This window comes from Apiospora marii (genome assembly GCF_038362585.1).
Source record: "Apiospora marii strain CBS 49790 chromosome Unknown utg000001l_segment0_segment0, whole genome shotgun sequence".
NCBI lineage: Eukaryota > Fungi > Ascomycota > Sordariomycetes > Amphisphaeriales > Apiosporaceae > Apiospora > Apiospora marii.
Genome location: NW_027117372.1, coordinates 4,606,622 through 4,623,053, shown reverse-complemented (window position 1 = coordinate 4,623,053; position 16,432 = coordinate 4,606,622). Strand labels below are relative to the sequence as shown.

Here is a 16,432-nt window from a genome sequence, read left to right as displayed (position 1 = left end):
GCCCCTGGTTCCACACCCTTCTACATTGTGATTGGGAAACTTGTTCCCGGACATAAGAGGCGGTCTAGCACGAGCACACAGCCTGGTCTGTATTGTCATTTGGACCGCTCAACTTCGGTTCCGAGATTTGGTTGGGTACTGGGAGTCACAAAGCGGGAATTGCCAACGGGCGAGTTCCGCATTAGATTCCGGACGAGGCTGAGTTTCGTAAGACGCTCCCTTCTGTTGGCCCGGAGTGTGTGAAACGGTACTCGATTACTAACCCGAGTGTGGGTGGATACGCAATGAAGGGACGGAGTAGACGAAAGAGTGAGCTTATATAAGTCATCGTTGTTTCCGAGGTGTGTCTTCTGAATCCTAATGCCCAGAGCTGAATCATTACTCGCTGTGCTTTGTTACCCGTTCATTCTAAGATCAAACGATATACCATCACCGAGACTTCATCTACGCTAGCCCCTAATAGTATTTGTCTGTCATCCCTCCTAAACCGCCTCTCTCGAAACTCCTCATCATGAGTTCCGTGGGGACCGTAACCGCAGTGCTGCAGAGCCTGTCACCCCAGTCGTGGTACTCAAGTAACCGGGCCGGCAACGCTCTCGCCGACAACGGCGTGTTGAAGCTCGAGGTGAATAAGACACCAGAGAAGACGCTGGGAGAGAGACTCCGTCCTATTATCACCTCCTTTGTCGAGGATGACCTCAAGTATGAGCCAAGGCCTGCCAGAGACAATACCGCCCTGTGGAAGGCGGCGGACGAGTACGCCAACCAGACCGGCGTACTGAGAGAGCCGGGCTCCCGATCGGCCAAGATCTTCCAGACAGGGGTCATGTACGCAGCGGTAAGCTCAAGACCAACTGATATCTAATCCCACCATCATGTTTGCTGACTTGACCGGCACACTAGTGCTGCGTGCCGAGACACCCTGTTGAGGTCCAAGTATACGTCGCCATGTACTCCTGGCTGGGCCTACTGCTCGACGACTCAGCCGCCGAGCACGAAGACGAGTTCGCCCGATTCGGGGCCCGGTGGGCGGGCGGGGAGAGACACCCCCTGCCCCTCCTGCAAGCCTGGGCCGACTTGTTGCGGCTGACCTACAAGTACTGGGATGCGGCGCCGGCCAACTTCATCGTGACGGCGTCGCTCAACTTTCTCAACTCGAACCTGTTGCAGACTGGTGCCGCATTCCGGGGTATTGCGGCCGCCGCGGCCGCGAACGGTAGTAATGGCAACTCGAACAACAGCGGCCGCAGCTGGGCGCGCTATGTCCGGGAGAAAGACGGCGGCGGCGATGCCGTCGCCTATTTCACGTTCCCCAAGTCCATGTACCCCAACCAGGAGGAGTACCTCGAGTGCATCCCGGACCTCGCCCGGTATATCAACCTCGCCAACGACGTTTTGTCGTAAGTGACCCCTACTATATCCCCTCTGGCCCCTGAGATGACTGACGCTCAGATCCAGATTCTACAAAGAGGAGATAGCAGGCGAGAACGACAACTTCATCAGCCAGATGGCCATGTACGAGGACAAGGACAAGCTGGCCGTCGTGGAGGACCTCGTCGACGACGTGGCCCAGGCGGTGGCGCGGATCCGGGCCACCATCCGGGGCAAGGAGCCCTACGCGTCGGCGGTCGAGGACCACATCCTCGGCTACGTGGCCTTCCACAAGCTGAGCCCGCGGTACCGGCTCTCCGAGGTGGGCCTGGGCGAGGAGACGTTCAAGGTCGCCCCCTGACCGGCCCCGAAGGATATTGGTGATCGATCTTTCTTTTGTCTTTCGTTTGGCGATGCGATGGATGAAAAGAATCAAACAAAGACTGGACCGCCGCAGGGCACTGATAGCCGAAGACTATATACCAATTAATGACATTGCTTTGAATCTCTTTTGACTCTCGCCGCCGCGAATCATTTGACTTGCCCTACTGGAGTTGTTGCGCTTCAACGTATCTGGATAACAAACTTCAACCTTCAAACATGGAGGCGTAGAAGCGCAAGGACTCTGGCTGGAAGTCATGTGCGCGTGGCACTGGTTTGTGCTTATGCTCGCACGAGCAGGTCTTAGTGTGCCGCCACGGCAATTGTGGAAAATCCCTGGCGACCCGATGGAATCGGCCATTTGGGTATCTTTGGCGTACGGCTTCGAATATCTCGAGATAGTTGTCGGGGTCGATCCTGATGCCTTTCATTCCCGGGCAAAGAATTGTTGTATGGTAGGGAACCGGATCGCACCTATAGTACCAATTCATCATGAGCCCATAGGCATCCTGATTTTAGCGTGGAAGAGTTAGTAATTACTGATGCACGGATTCTTGCCTGCTATGCACCGTCTGTAGGGCGGCGGTCCGAGGTTCATCATACTTGAAGCCAAGTGTAATCTAGGTAATCGCTTCCTTTCCAATCATCATGCAGCGTCAGCTCCTTGATATTGAGGCCTCGAACATACGATTCCAGGAAGCCATGTTCTTGGAAGAACTGCCCGAGGATCTCCGCGTGGGTAAGACGCAGACGGACGATGCGAACGGCCTCCTCGCTCATCACTTCGGACCAGCCCTCGTCGACGAAACGGGCGGCGTCGAGGGCGATGGTGTCGAGGGCGATGGTGTCGAGGGCGATGGTGTCGAGGGCGATGGTGTCGAGGGCGAAGTTGACCCACGTGTAGATGGGCTCCTGGCCCCCGGCGAACGCCTTGGCGTAGCCGCCCTCCACGCTTTCCAGATGGGCGCGAGACTCGCGGCAGGCCTGCAACGCGGGTGGCGTCATGGTATTACACGAGCGTATGCAAAACGCTTCCGGAAATGCCGAGTCCGGCCAGCCACTGGCGTCCCTATCACACCAAGGCTGAACTTGCAGGTCGAAGACGACGTGTAAGTCGACCTGGCGCGGAACGATGCTCAGATCCCAGATTTCGCGCCGAAGCTCTGGGGGCAACCGTGGGAAAGGGTGGAATGAGTTCATGGTAGCAGGTTACGATATACGTCGAGCAGCATGTCGTGTTTTCGACGGGTAAGAAGCACAGTGAAAGAGACAATGGATGTTGAAGTGGTCTCCATGATCCTTAGCGCCTGGATTCGGGGCTTTCTACTTTTGGGCGGGGGGGGGAGGGCGTGTTGCGGGGAAGTGCCGGCCTCCACTTTCGCCATTGGAGCCCACCCAACCAAACAGAGCTGGCAGCGCACTCACTGTACGCACTAAGTAATCTAGACTTGTAATTTGCTCCTTACGTTGTTATTCCCATTGGACACATTATTTCAATCATGAGCTATTCGAGGTGTTGGTAGAATAGGTTTGGTCATTCTTGTGTCTTGACGACATTGCTTTTATGCTGGCTTGTTATGCTCCGGGAATAGTTGAGTCGCATCGCCTGATGCGTATGGTTTGCATTCTGATCTCGGCCTCTTGCACCTGAATGGTTTAGCTTTTGAATTGTACGAATCATTGCAACTGGTTTGGCGGAGGAGTATCCTCCTCTTCCGTCAGAATATCTCCTTCGTCGTCTGTGGAGGTTGAGCTAGGGGTCGACGCGCCCCTATCCTCGCAAGTGCAGGTCTCGCTATGCCGCCAGCTGTTCGGCCGCCAAGCCCTCGGATTTTCCGACCCCGCTGCCAAGTACCTTTCGCCCGCAGCTTTGAATATCTCGTTGAAGTTGCCCGTATTCATTTCGACGTCTCCCAGATGCTGGGGGCAACGGATCCTCGTGTAGTAGGACACCGGATCGCACCTGTCGTAGCAATTCCACATGTACTCATAGGCCTCCTAGAGAAAGGGTGGAGAAGTCAGTAGGCACACAGTCCGATTGCAAGACACTTGCCCCGATGGGGGACCTCTTGAGGAGGGCGCAGGGCTGTGTGGCCAGTCACTCTTACCATTAGCCATTCATCCTGGTACGAAACGAGAAGCGGGCCGGTTTCAGAAAGCGTGAGTTCCTTGACGTTGGAACGCGCAACAGACGATATCAGGTCATGGTGGCCGAAGAAATTTGTATCTATACCATTTGCGCAATAGAGCTCCAAACGGATAATACGCTCGTACTCCTCTTCCAACACCGGCACGGGGTTGAACTTAACCCAGATGGTGTCGACGGCGAAGCTCACCCACGTGTAGATAGGATCTGAGCCCCCGGTGAAGGCTTGAGTATAGCCGCCGCCGCCCTCGCGCCCCACCAGACAGGCGCGGGATTCGCGACAAGCCTGCAGGGCGGGCGGCGTCTTGGTGGACGAGTGGAAGCGGATCGGTTCCCGACTGCGCCAGTACTCGTACTCACCCCAGTGCATCTCGTAATCGGATTCCAGCTCCTCGAAAACAGCGCGGATCTTGACCCGGCGAGGAATCACGGTCAGATCCCAGATCTGCCGGCGCAATTCGGGGGGCAGCCGCGGGAACAGATGGAACGAGGTCATAGCGAACCGAAAATACGGGGGTTTATAAGCAATTAGGTAATCAATATACGGGGATACCCTGAATGAGAGGTTAACGAGAAGATCATTACTTCCATCCAGATGCTGCACTCTGCTATTCATCAGTGGCAGAGTGGATTCGGCCATCCTGTCGACCGAATTCGGGGGGCGTTCGACTTCTTTAGGGCGTGGTGCGGGGTAGTAGTGCGGGCACGCCCACTAAGAAACCGGCGGGCAGCGCTGGGAGCTAAGCTCGGCCTCTGCCCCTCACCCACATTTGGACATGAGATCAAACCCCGACAGATCAGATCAGCACACTGCTCGAGTACATAAAACCCCAGATCTCCAGCTGTCCATCAAGGTATCCGAATCTCGTCAAACCACATCACCATCCTACCGATTCAGTCCTACCCAACCCCTGTTAGTTCTATTATTATCCCAAATACTGCCAAAATGAGTCTTAGCGGGAGCTGCTTGTGCGGGGCGATCAAGTACGAGAGCAGCAGTAAGTCGTTGACAGCCCCCCCTGTTTTTCCCGTTGCGGCACGCGAGACTAATGCGGAATGCTACAATCTAGAGGAACCTCAAGTCAAGGCACTCTGCCACTGCACCGATTGCCAGAAGTGGACCGGCGGCGCATTCACCTCCAACGCCGTCGTCCCCGCCGATGGCTTCAAGGTGGTGAAGGGTAAGCTTGCTTCGAATCCCTTAGCGACGCATTGACCCGGAAAACTGACCGCAAAACCCAATCCCCAGGCGAGCCCAAGACCTATGATGTCACCGGCGACTCGGGCAAGAACAACCGCCACTTCTTCTGCGGCACCTGCGGCTCCGGCCTCTACACCAAGCTCGACATCATGCCCGACGTGGTCATCATCAAGGCCGGCGGCCTCGACAACGGCAAGGCGGCCCTGGACGGCAAGGTCGACGTCGAGTTCTACTGCAAGGACCGCGTCTCGTACCTGTCCGACCAGCCGGGCGCCAAGCAGACGCCTGCGTTCAGTTAGATTGGGGAGCACTCATTCGACGAGGCTGTTGACAATGTGCTGGCATAACAGTGCATTTGAGAATATTTCATATAGCTTGAAGTCGGTACGTAGTTGATCAAAGTCTTGCCATCATCGAAAGCCCCGCTGTTCTTTGAAGTGATTAGGACCAACATAACTCAAGCCGACATTGCATCTGTTGCCGTCTCACGCCAGTAGAATCCAGCCAGAAGATCCTGATGACTTTGATTGGCCTTCGTGAATGCGTGCATAGCCTCGGGGCGTCTTACAGGGTTTGTTGAAGGATAAGGTAGGTAGACTGCCCAGCTTTGTATCTGGACGGGCCTTTGATTCAGGGTTGGAGGCTCTGGTGGGTCTGTGGTACTTTCCACCCCTCCAAAAAATTCGCAATTGCATCGGGAATCTACCTGGACCTTCAATGTCTATCAACCCGAGTATTCCAAGAGTAATTGGACCGAGATCTGGCAAGGTGTGTGGTACAGTATTGCGGCGGCAGCTCATGCGGCTCTCCTCTGCCTTGGTATTCTACCAGAGGGAAGCTTCAGTAGCTGGCTCTGCTCACACCAGACCAGCATCAGCATCCGGCTACCAAGAGGACCCAGTCGCCATCTTTCAGTTGCTAGCGCGTCTGACTGATTTTCATCTTGCTATGTTACCTTTAACCACCATGTGAATTAATTGTGATTTTCAACGGTTATTCCCTCTTGTACTGGGTAGACCAGCACTATCCAATGAGCCTCAGTACGGATTACTTGACCCAAATTCTCTACTTATTTAACCTGCTAAGGACGGCTGAATATAGGTAATATTATAATAATGCGATTTTTTACATTAAAATTTGAATATATTAACCCTTTAGACGTTATATTCTGGCTAATTTTATCGTTATTAATAAGCTCGAAGTATTTACGAATTTATATTTAAGTTAATATTTAAAAAGTTAATATTCGAGTTAATACTTATTAATTTTAAAACTTTTTTAAAATAAATAAACGAATGACGATATAATATTAATATTAATAGAAAAAAAACGACGTTATTTATTACTAATTAATATTAATTAAGAGCGAAGGTTAATTTAAATACCAGCTCTTTGAATATTAGCAACTAGCTTTTTAAATATTAGCTCGAATGCTAACTCGAATACTAACTCCTTAAATACTAGCTCGAATACTAGCTCGAAAGTATATATAGCCCGGTCAGCGACAAGGGCGAAGTACGGGGTCGAAACCGACCAATCGATAGCCTTTTTAAGTCGATAAGAGTTAGAAAAAATATATAAGTAGCCTAAGAAACATTGAAAATAGTTTAAATTAAAGGTAATATAAGTAAAAAAAGATAAAAATTTATTTATTTTAATATATTATTATAATATTATTTATATTCAGCCGTCCCAAGCCTATTAGACACAACCCGTCACCAGAATCGAGCTCCGTTTTGACATGTTGAGCCTCATTTCATCCGGAGGGCTTATGCAGTGTCACGACAATGGTTCTGGACCGACATTGGTGGCTAATACGGAGTTCATGCAAGGGAAATTCGAAGTAAGCCTCCTGACGTCCCCTCTTCCAGACCTTGATGACTCATCACACCATTCCATTGCACTTTCGGTTCAGATCAGCCCACGAAGAACATTCGCCAAAGCGTTTGACGCAGAATCCTGGGGACCCGACTTCGTGCACGGATATTGCAGAGACCACTCCGGGAACGCCGACAGCGACCGGCCACTTGATGGAGCTGACTTGAAGATGAACGCCCCCTGCGTCGCCCATTCGCGTCATCATCTTTCTGCGTGGATATATACACACACCGCTTGCTAGTGCTGATGCACTACCGGACCTGAATTGAGTGAGTCAGGGGAAACAGGAACAGCATGGTGGGCGGACCGGACCGGACCGTTGCCAGTAAAAGTGCAAGGCTGTGGGGATGTATTAACCGCTACATACTCAGTTTCGTGGCATGTGCTTGAAAAGGTGATTCAACACTGAAGGCTATGACGCAAGGGGCTGCGATACAAGGCGATGCACCCATCGGTCGCCTCCAGCCGTTCCCCCTTGCATCATTTCCATTTGTCGGCGATCCGATACTCCGGCCCATGATCCGGGACTTCTTTCGTCTACAGTAGTTTACGGGTCGAGACCATCCATTTGGACCGGAAAGGTGGGGTGCAAAGGGTGTGGGACGGGAGAGGTGCCAAACACTAATTCGACTTCATCTATCAGATGGCCAGGCCAGACCAGCGTGCATGCGCCTGCTGCCTGCATTCCCAGCAGTTGTACTTCAGCCTCAATTGTAGCTTCTCGCAGTGCCATGCGAAATGTCTCATAATGGTAGTTCCAATTGGTGATTCCAGAACTCAGCAATAAGCTCTGATGACATGAACTTGATGCGCAACCCCCTTTTAGTGTCAATTCCCCCTCCTGAACGTGCCCCACAATTTCACAGCGTCATCACCACCATCACCATCACGTCCTACGAACTTTGACAAAAAGAAACAAAGAAGGGCGCATTTCCTAACATTCTCTCACAACGAAACATTATGTATCGGTCCCCTGTACTATCGAGCCGACTCCTATCCAGCAGCTTCGTTGCCAATAGAAGTACCACCACTACTATTATCAGACCCAGCGCCATCGCCAGCTTTCCCCAGCACCACCACCCCCACCGCACCATGGCCTCCAAATCCCCAGCCCCCAAACCCCCCAGCAGCCTCGCCAAAGTCCGCTCCCTCGACCATCTGGTCCTGACGGTCCAGAACCTGCAGACCAGCGTGCGCTTCTACGAGTCATTACTCGGCATGCGCCACACCACCTTCTCCTCGGGCGCGGGCGCCAGCAAGACGGAGCGGCACGCCCTCGTCTTCGGCACGCAGAAGATCAACCTGCACGTCAAGGGCCGCGAGTTCGCGCCCAAGGCCCAAAACGCGCAGCCCGGCTCCGCCGACCTGTGTTTCATCGTCGACGAGGACGTCGAGATGGTGGCCGCGCGCCTGCGCAACCAGCGCACCGACGTCGAGGTCCTCGAGGGGGGCGGCGTCGTTGAGCGGACAGGGGCGCGGTCGAGGTTGCGGAGCGTGTACGTGCGGGATCCGGATGGGAACTTGGTTGAGTGAGTCTTCCCTTGCTTGGCTTTTCTTCTACTATTACTCGTGGTTTTCGGTAATGGTAAATGATGACTAACAAGCATCCCCACACGCGCAGGCTTTCGAATGAGGTAGGGGATTCGGACATTGGTGGCATCAAGGACGTCCCTGGCATGGAGGATGTTCCGGTCAATCCGTCCTAACGGTGTAGAGCGTATCTGTGCTCGCGGCATGATCCGACAAAGCGTGAACGTAGTAGCAGTTACATATAACATTAAAAGACATCTTCCTCCCACATGTCTTCGGGCACCTTCCACTTCCCGTCCCGCCTGGGCCGTTCAACCTCGAGTTCCCCGACAGTTTCGCCAGAGCAGTACAGCTCGCCCGCGCGAAGCGAGCGCGCCATCTGCTCCGTGTACATCAAGTCCTCGATTATCACCCCGCTCGGCCCCGCACCCCCCGGACCGAGAAGGGTCATCCCCGGGAAGTTGACCATCCAAGCATGGTCGTGCCTGTCGATGAGGACGCTACTAGGAGAAGGGTCGGACCAGGTGAGGGCTTTATCGTGAAGAGCCTTCACATTTGCCGTGAGCTCGGCGGCCCAGCGTTCTCTCAACGCGGCCGATTTCTCCGGGGCCTTTCCCGGTACGAGACGGCCTTTGACGTCGATCCAATCGAACAGCAGGCCGAAAACGCTCCTGCCGTTTCGCACGATTCCGCGGAGGCGCGAGACGCGTGGCCCGGTGGGCGGACGGGGCATGTTCACCACTACCTGGACACTAAGCTGGATCTCCGCCCGGGTCGCCATGGGGCATTGGTCAGCCGGCTTGAAGAAACAAGTGACGAGGCGGCCTTGGTGGTCGTGCACGAAGACCTTTCCAGGGGGTTTGATCAAAACGTCCTCGGCACCGGCGCGGTCGTACCACAGCTCGACGTCGGACGGATGGTACGACTTGACGTGCGGCTCCGCGCTGTCCAGGAACGCTTCCCCCAATTTGACCGAGGTGCCCATGTGATGGTGCTCAAAGGATCCGTACTCAAAACTTCCCTCAAATGCCTTATTACCATCCACACGGAGTGCTTGCATCTTCTCTTCGGTGCCCCTCAGCACACAACAGAATCGAGGCGCAAACATGTAGTCTGACAAGGTCGGGCGTCCCTTTTTCTTGGGACGGGACAGCTGCGAAGGCGCGAGCTCGGCGATCAGCGGCTCAAAGGGCTTGGATAGCCACCTGCACGCATCTCCCGTGTCGGTAGCATCCCATCTAATTGACCGGCGGCGGAGGAGGTCCAGGTGTCGGGTGTACTGCTCTCGGGCCAATGGAGACTCGCGGAATCGATCGTATTCGGTTCGGCAGAGGAAGACGGATCCAGTGCTACTCCGGATGACGAATCGGCAGTTCTTGTACCAGCGATCTACTCTCCAGGTTGCAACGCCGTAGTGTGGAGGCTTGTTCGCTTTAAGAGCTGCCGTCGTGATGAACCTCTGCATCATTCTGAACTGGAGTATTTTGATGCATGGAAGGACGCGGCAAGCACAATTGGAGAAGTCCGATTGAATATTTGAGATAGCCACGGCTGCTAGTCGTCAATGCTTGGTGGCTCTAGTCTTTGCTCGTAGCGGGAACGTCCTCTTCAGCCCAGTCCACTTGACAAGGTGTCGGAAAGCTAACGCAGGTACACGTAGGTGGCTTAGCCTCGTTTCCAGCCATGCTAGGGCAATTCTCGTATTCATTGCTTTCATGTCCTCATTGAGCTGCGCCTTGTATAGCACGACCATGCGCTTGACCAATTAGCTATAGATGTCCGCTCGTGGTTACAAACCAACTAGAAACTCGCATTCCCTTGTTCTCTGAGATACCCCAGCGTCATTCCGTACGGCTTGATGTAGGCCTCAATTCTGGCCCGGGTGTCGAACCAATCAAAGTAGAGAGTCATGTAAATGCGTTGAAGCGCCTCACGTAGGGCCGCAACCCAGGCGGTGTAACCGCGGTCGTAGTCCTTGAGTCGCAGCGTACAAGCCATGTCGAAGGCAGCTTTGACTCTGGGGGTCTATCAAAGGTTAGTTAGCATAAAGCTCATGGAAATTCTACTGTCAGAACATCAACCACGTACCGCACCATACTGCAGAGGAGCGAAAGAAGATCTCATAGCCGCCTCGCGAGCCATGACTGTAGATCTGTATGCCGCTAGGGCTCCCTAGTTTGCAAAGATACCTCGTTAGCCATGCCTAACCAGAATGAAATTTAGCTGATTGTACACCACCTACCACGTTGTCCTCGGGGACTCCATCGATACAGAACTCGGTCCTGTGTGTCTCGACAAGGCTGACGAAAGCCATGGTCAAGGCGCCGAGGATCTTGGATATTTCAAGACGATCCTCCTCGTGACGGTCAAGTCTTTCGAAGGCCTTGTCGCCCACCAGTTCGAAGATGGCGCCAAATAGAATACTATCTCCACGAAGGAGGGCCGGAGTCTGTTCGCGAGAACGTCGTTAGTAAATCCTTCCCAAGGAATTGAAGAAACCGGGTGGGTTTGGGGACAGAGGTGGTTACCGGTTGACAGATCTTGCCACTGCTACGGCAGCCTTGCTTCGCATCATCGGTACCACACACCGACGAATCACCTTCGAAGAAACAACCGAACGTCGGCTTGATGTCAGCCGAGGGACTGTAGTTATAAGCCCATGAGGACATGCAGGGGTAGCAGGCCTTGATGTCAGGTACTGTAGTGGGCAGGCCCTCCAAACGATTGGAGGCGGCCATGATTGACTCCGACAAGGAAGAGGGTAGTTGGGATGAGCCGATGTTATGTGAAGGAGAAGATTTGGAGCGGGGAGATGTAAATTGAACCTGAACAAGATGGCAGGTGGGGGAGAAAGTGAATTCAGCTGTACGATTTCAGATCTTCTACCTTGTAGAAAGAGCAAGTTTGTCACACTGAATTGAATGCAGTCAATAAAAGTAGGAGCCCTGCAACTCACAATCACCTCACTATTCCACCACAGGCTCTTCAACGTACTCAACTCCCCGCAGAGGGCTAATTCCCTTCATCAAATTTAACATAACTCAAACTGTGCAGAGTCCAAGAGTATTTATGCAATTGAAGTTGGTACCATTGTCACTCATGCTCACTCTACCAACAGCATTCATAGGCGCCAGCCCAGCAGGAAATGCAAATCATTCATAGTGACACTACCTTGCTCAAGCGTGATTAATAAAATAATATCTAAGAGTTGTCAGAACTCGGAAGACTGGCCTTTGCGTGCAATCATCGGCCAAGAACAAAGACATCACCCATCAGACTTGCCATCCGTTTTCGTAGACCACACTATCCCTTTGTTTACTCAGATGATTTTGTCATTCCCCGTAGGATCATGGAATATGATCACGAAGTCAATGGTCCACACTTCTAAAAGAGAAGTAATTCATTTGATCACATGAGTTTCGGTTTGGGTCGTGGCCTGACATACTCACGATCCGCCATAGACTCAGGTCTCGTCGAACGATGTCTGGCCAGGATGCGACGCCGGCCAGGCCTTTGTCTCCATGGGCAAAGGAGTATGGAGCTTCCTGGAAGAGCAGTGTATTTCGCGATGGCGCAGACCACTCGTTGCTGAATCCAATCTTTCCCCGCCTGGATCCCGTTTTATATGACGATCTACCAGGAGGGGATGATGTGGCCCAACCGGATCTTGATACACTTCTATACAGTCAGCAAACACAGCTTGTAGGTCACCCCTCCAATGGACATAAAGCTTTCTAATATAGACATCAGACCGACCTCGGGGGCATCTTTTCATACCAGCTCGGCCCCTTGAATGAAAATCTGGGCACTGTACGTGGTGGCCATTCCGCCACATATGATCGCGTCAGGAACCGGGATCGTCATCGGGAGAAACTCCTCCAGGTGGAAGAAGGAACTTGGTTCGAGTTTCTTGGTAGGCCTCATTGGTGGTACTTGGACGGTGATGTCCTCATCGACGAGAGGCTAGACGATCCCATCCGGCTTTGGGACCCCCAAAGAAGCGACCGGATCTGGAGCGAGCTGCGTATCGTTCTAGAGTTTTGCAACAGGACTTTAGTAAAGCTTTTAGAAGAGAGGGACCCCTGGTAAATAGCCTTCCTCTTCTTTTTGATAATTCTTTTGGAATTTTGGTGCTCATCGTCCTTACTGTAGGCTTGACGCTTTGCTATTTGGAGAGATCCAGTACTCTGACGGTACGCCGGTGCCGCTGGCGTCAAGTCATCCATCCACCTCGAGAAATGATTCCATCTACACTATCAAGTACCGGAATCCTACCGAAATGCCAAGTACACGTGACTACTATCGCCAAGCCGAACACCGACTTCTCTCGTTATTGCCGTTCCTCACATTCGGCTTTCGAGGTCAGTTTCGCCTCCCATATATCCTAGTTCTTCCTGGATCTTATGGCCTTGCTAATTCAAAATGGCCTACGAAGACGAAAACAGCTGTGGTGCTGTGGCGAATATGTTCCGTTCTTACCCACGCGGCATGACTAGTTCACGTCAAGAAGAGCGTGATGATGGAACGATCAGGGTGCAACCTATGATCTGGCTTGACGTTGTAAGTTCATATACTCTCATCGTCCACCTGTGGTTTATATCAGTCTCATGGAATGTTTAGACACCTATGCGCGTGCTGCTGGAGAGGGACCCCGAGCCGGCCGACGCCTCGGTAGCCCGCTTCGACCTAGCAGGCACCATCCTTCACGAGCTTGCGCACGCTATCTTCCGGGCCCGCCGGCCATATTACGAGCTGGATGAATTTGCGGCTGAGCCGTACATGGGAGAGGAGCAGATCCGCGAATTGGGCCTGAGCTTTGCAAGCCATATCTTCGAGGGCGTACCGGTCGGCACCTCGCTGCCACAAGTCGGCCCGGGAAAGGTCTGTGGGCGAGAAATGACTGTTGCCACGAGAGACTTCCCCAGCGCCGCAAGTTTCCAAGGCTACGAGCAACAACCACGGGATGGATGGCACTATACCCCGTACGGCCAACAACAGAAAGATGCCCCGGTATGGCTCGTGCCACCAGCTTTCTGCTCTGCAGTCTTCGAACAGAATTACTGGGACAACGTGGTGAGCAAGGACGGCACCAATGCGCTGAAACATGCGCGGTTCAGAGCATGGAACGGGGCGATTACTAGCATACAGACGCGAGACGATACGTTTCGCAACAGGCTGCGAAAGATTTCAGGGGCGCTGAAGAAAAGGAAGCTGGAGGTGGAAGAGCGCTCGCCTATCAGCCCGGATGATAGAGCTATATGGAGCAATAGTCTTTGGAGCTACGTTTCTATGAGAAGCGACATTGCTCTGTTCCGCCGATACCATTGCCGCCAGGATTTGAGGTTATGTCGAGAAGTCGCTCAGAGTCGAATTTACGTAGCCCGTGTGCGATTGGAAACTTTGCAAGCGACAAAGGAAAAGAACGACACGGAACAAGATGCCAATTGGATCTGCATTGCCATAGGTAACCTGTATGACCCCCACGGGCGCTTCATCTCCCCGCGCTAACAACCCCAAAGGATGCTAGCGAGTTTACCCGCCGAACACCTCGAATCTGGGGACACCTACAATAATAAGCCCCCGTCGCTATGGCGGAACCCTCAGAATGAAGCGCACGTCTTCGAGGATGATTACGGACGAGCGTGGGATGCGAAGCACTACGAGGTCGAATCCGCCGACGGCTACACTGCGGAAGAGCTGACACACCCTAGTCAATACCTGGAAGTCGCAGAGAAACAAATATTCACCCAGCTCTCCGCGGCCCAATCACTGCACGCCCCCTGGATCGAGGCCTGTCAGCAATCCTTCGCGGAGCTCCGCCGGCTCCGCGGGCCCGGATCCGACCCCCTGTCTTGGGCCGAGTTCGGACTCCAGATCCCTGTCTTCGAACTCGACGTGGGTTTCGTATCGCGCTCGGCACCCTCGTGGCTGCCCAAACCTCAGGGGCCACAGCCGCGGTACAAGCGAGTGGAAAGGTTCCTCGCCCCGAGCGACATCGCGGACGACGGGCTGGTGTTGGTCAGGACCGCCAATGCGCCGGGCTGGTCGTGCTACGATGTGCCCCCCCGGCTTTGAAAAGGAGGTAGACAGTGTCGTGCAGCGGACGCTGGCTGGTAGAGCCCTGCCGGACGACGCGGACGATCCGCGGGCGGGCAGGCTCCGTGCCATGTTGAGGGAATATCGGCGGCCGAGGGGGGCCTTGATGCCGTGGTACAGGATAAGCGAGGTATGCCATTCACAGTTGCTAGCGAGGCTTGCATTGGTATACGACTCAGCGTTACTAACGCCTTCTTTTCAGGTGGCCGAATTCAACGGCACGCTAGCCATGCCTCTCTGGCGTGTGTACACGGGAAAGGCTTACAATATAACCGGTACGTCATTCCTTGAGAGAATGCTAAATATTTCACCGAAAATTGCATCCTTGGACAATGGTACGAATTCATCTTAACATCTTCTCGCTAGAATTTCTTCAGAATTATAAGAACAGGGGCATCGCACTACCACAGGCAGATATAAACACCGTTACCGAGTCTGAATCGATATATCTAGACGAAAAAAAGCTGGACCCAAGGCTTATGGGCTTACTAGAACCTTATATATGCGCTTTTGTGAAGTCGGATCAACACGACAGCAACGCAGACTTCCACAAGTCAGGTCCTCTACTCTTAACTGAGAAGGAGCTGGCGGAATACGATACCCCAGATACAGGTGAGTCGAAATCCCACAGCCAGACGACAGCTACCACGGTTCTTTTTAATATCCTGTTAACATTTATGTCTTACGGGACTGCACAGGTGTACTTGTAGCCTACAAGTCAAGGATTTACAATATAACGAGTAAGATACAACGTCTTTCTCTTAACACGCATCAGGTATACTCACCTCCTCTACCAACTCAGATTATTTCGATCACCATCCCATGCCGTTCTCCGTCCTGGCGCAATGGGGTGGGCGCGACATCACCGTGGTGTTCGACCAAAATCACAGCCAGTCGTTGACCGCGCTCGACATAGGCGACGCCAAGTGCACGATCGCCGAGGTGGGCCGCCTCGTGCCGATCCAAACAACTATTAGCAAACCCCAGGTGGTACTCGAGGGCTACGTGTTCGCGATCGACGATCTGAGCATTGTGGATGCTGTGCAGAAGCGATGGGGAGGGAAAGTGGTTTCGCAGACGGACTGGACTGGCGAGGCGGGGGAACTCTTCGACGCTCTATGGGCACGTCAGGCCGACGCGGCGTTGGCCAAATATGAGCCGCGGCAGCCGGGCGGTATACTGGGGGGTCTCAATGTAAAACGGTATACAATGGCCGAGCTCGCCGAGCATGGGTTGGGAAGGCGCCCGAGCGGCCAGGATGCGTGGATGGCGGTGTACGAAGGCCAACGTCGCATTGTTTACGACATATCCGGTAAGTGGAAACAGATGATATTCTCAACCCGGCTGAATGCTGACTATCTCCATCTCCGCGTGGTATAGGTCCCATCCGTTATCCGGACTTCTTCCCGGACTGTCCGTGGAAGAAGCAGCAATGGAAGGCGGGAGCGGGAAAAATTGCCTCTGACAGGGCAATAGCCGACTGGCTACGGGCAAACCTTGGGCATCGGAAGCTGGGCGAATTGTAGAGTAACGATAGGCTTAGTATAATATTCCAAGCAAGTAGACAGTGCAAGTAGATAGTAATCTTTGAACATTCATTTGAATTCGAGAGAAAGTTACACCACTCAAACCAAGATATAATACCAGGTTCCCAATCCCATAGATCACCAATAGTTCTACTAAGCAGCGACCGCAGCAGCAAGCAACGGGGGAGCCACATACAGAACCCCAAACTGCTCCGCTGTCTTCTCCGGAATGGCAGCAATATCAGGCAGTCCGCCACCAGCAAGAGCATCCCACCCAAGTGAACTCATCCACAGACTCACAAA

At 53.2% G+C, this 16,432-nt stretch overlaps 10 protein-coding genes across 10 annotated transcripts; 6 read left to right on the top strand and 4 right to left on the bottom strand.

Moving 5' to 3' along the window:
• Positions 1–511: 511 nt before the first annotated feature.
• PG985_001498 (uncharacterized protein) lies at positions 512–1,732 on the top strand (the record flags this gene model as incomplete). Its single annotated transcript, XM_066821267.1, has 3 exons — positions 512–838; positions 904–1,400; positions 1,459–1,732. The coding sequence occupies 3 exons, from the start codon at positions 512–514 to the stop codon at positions 1,730–1,732; spliced, it is 1,098 nt and encodes a 365-aa protein (XP_066692146.1).
• Positions 1,733–2,349: 617 nt separating this feature from the next.
• PG985_001497 (uncharacterized protein) lies at positions 2,350–2,952 on the bottom strand (the record flags this gene model as incomplete). Its single annotated transcript, XM_066821266.1, has 1 exon — positions 2,350–2,952. The coding sequence occupies one exon, from the start codon at positions 2,950–2,952 to the stop codon at positions 2,350–2,352; it is 603 nt and encodes a 200-aa protein (XP_066692145.1).
• A 477-nt stretch (positions 2,953–3,429) lies between these two features.
• PG985_001496 (uncharacterized protein) lies at positions 3,430–4,394 on the bottom strand (the record flags this gene model as incomplete). Its single annotated transcript, XM_066821265.1, has 2 exons — positions 3,430–3,750; positions 3,861–4,394. 2 exons carry the CDS (start codon positions 4,392–4,394, stop codon positions 3,430–3,432), a joined length of 855 nt encoding a protein of 284 aa, XP_066692144.1.
• Positions 4,395–4,844: 450 nt separating this feature from the next.
• PG985_001495 (uncharacterized protein) lies at positions 4,845–5,398 on the top strand (the record flags this gene model as incomplete). The annotated part of the gene is made up of 2 exons (XM_066821264.1): positions 4,845–5,079; positions 5,148–5,398. The coding sequence occupies 2 exons, from the start codon at positions 4,845–4,847 to the stop codon at positions 5,396–5,398; spliced, it is 486 nt and encodes a 161-aa protein (XP_066692143.1).
• Positions 5,399–8,069: 2,671 nt separating this feature from the next.
• On the top strand, positions 8,070–8,510 carry PG985_001494 (uncharacterized protein; the record flags this gene model as incomplete). The annotated part of the gene is made up of 1 exon (XM_066821263.1): positions 8,070–8,510. The coding sequence occupies one exon, from the start codon at positions 8,070–8,072 to the stop codon at positions 8,508–8,510; it is 441 nt and encodes a 146-aa protein (XP_066692142.1).
• Positions 8,511–8,754: 244 nt separating this feature from the next.
• Positions 8,755–9,975, bottom strand: PG985_001493 (uncharacterized protein; the record flags this gene model as incomplete). The annotated part of the gene is made up of 1 exon (XM_066821262.1): positions 8,755–9,975. The coding sequence occupies one exon, from the start codon at positions 9,973–9,975 to the stop codon at positions 8,755–8,757; it is 1,221 nt and encodes a 406-aa protein (XP_066692141.1).
• Positions 9,976–10,307: 332 nt separating this feature from the next.
• Positions 10,308–11,245, bottom strand: PG985_001492 (uncharacterized protein; the record flags this gene model as incomplete). The annotated part of the gene is made up of 4 exons (XM_066821261.1): positions 10,308–10,532; positions 10,596–10,679; positions 10,750–10,956; positions 11,036–11,245. 4 exons carry the CDS (start codon positions 11,243–11,245, stop codon positions 10,308–10,310), a joined length of 726 nt encoding a protein of 241 aa, XP_066692140.1.
• Positions 11,246–11,987: 742 nt separating this feature from the next.
• Positions 11,988–12,596, top strand: PG985_001491 (uncharacterized protein; the record flags this gene model as incomplete). Its single annotated transcript, XM_066821260.1, has 2 exons — positions 11,988–12,209; positions 12,258–12,596. The coding sequence occupies 2 exons, from the start codon at positions 11,988–11,990 to the stop codon at positions 12,594–12,596; spliced, it is 561 nt and encodes a 186-aa protein (XP_066692139.1).
• A 333-nt stretch (positions 12,597–12,929) lies between these two features.
• Positions 12,930–14,582, top strand: PG985_001490 (uncharacterized protein; the record flags this gene model as incomplete). Its single annotated transcript, XM_066821259.1, has 3 exons — positions 12,930–13,067; positions 13,128–13,971; positions 14,035–14,582. The coding sequence occupies 3 exons, from the start codon at positions 12,930–12,932 to the stop codon at positions 14,580–14,582; spliced, it is 1,530 nt and encodes a 509-aa protein (XP_066692138.1).
• Positions 14,583–15,425: 843 nt separating this feature from the next.
• On the top strand, positions 15,426–15,983 carry PG985_001489 (uncharacterized protein; the record flags this gene model as incomplete). The annotated part of the gene is made up of 1 exon (XM_066821258.1): positions 15,426–15,983. The coding sequence occupies one exon, from the start codon at positions 15,426–15,428 to the stop codon at positions 15,981–15,983; it is 558 nt and encodes a 185-aa protein (XP_066692137.1).
• Positions 15,984–16,432: the final 449 nt, after the last annotated feature.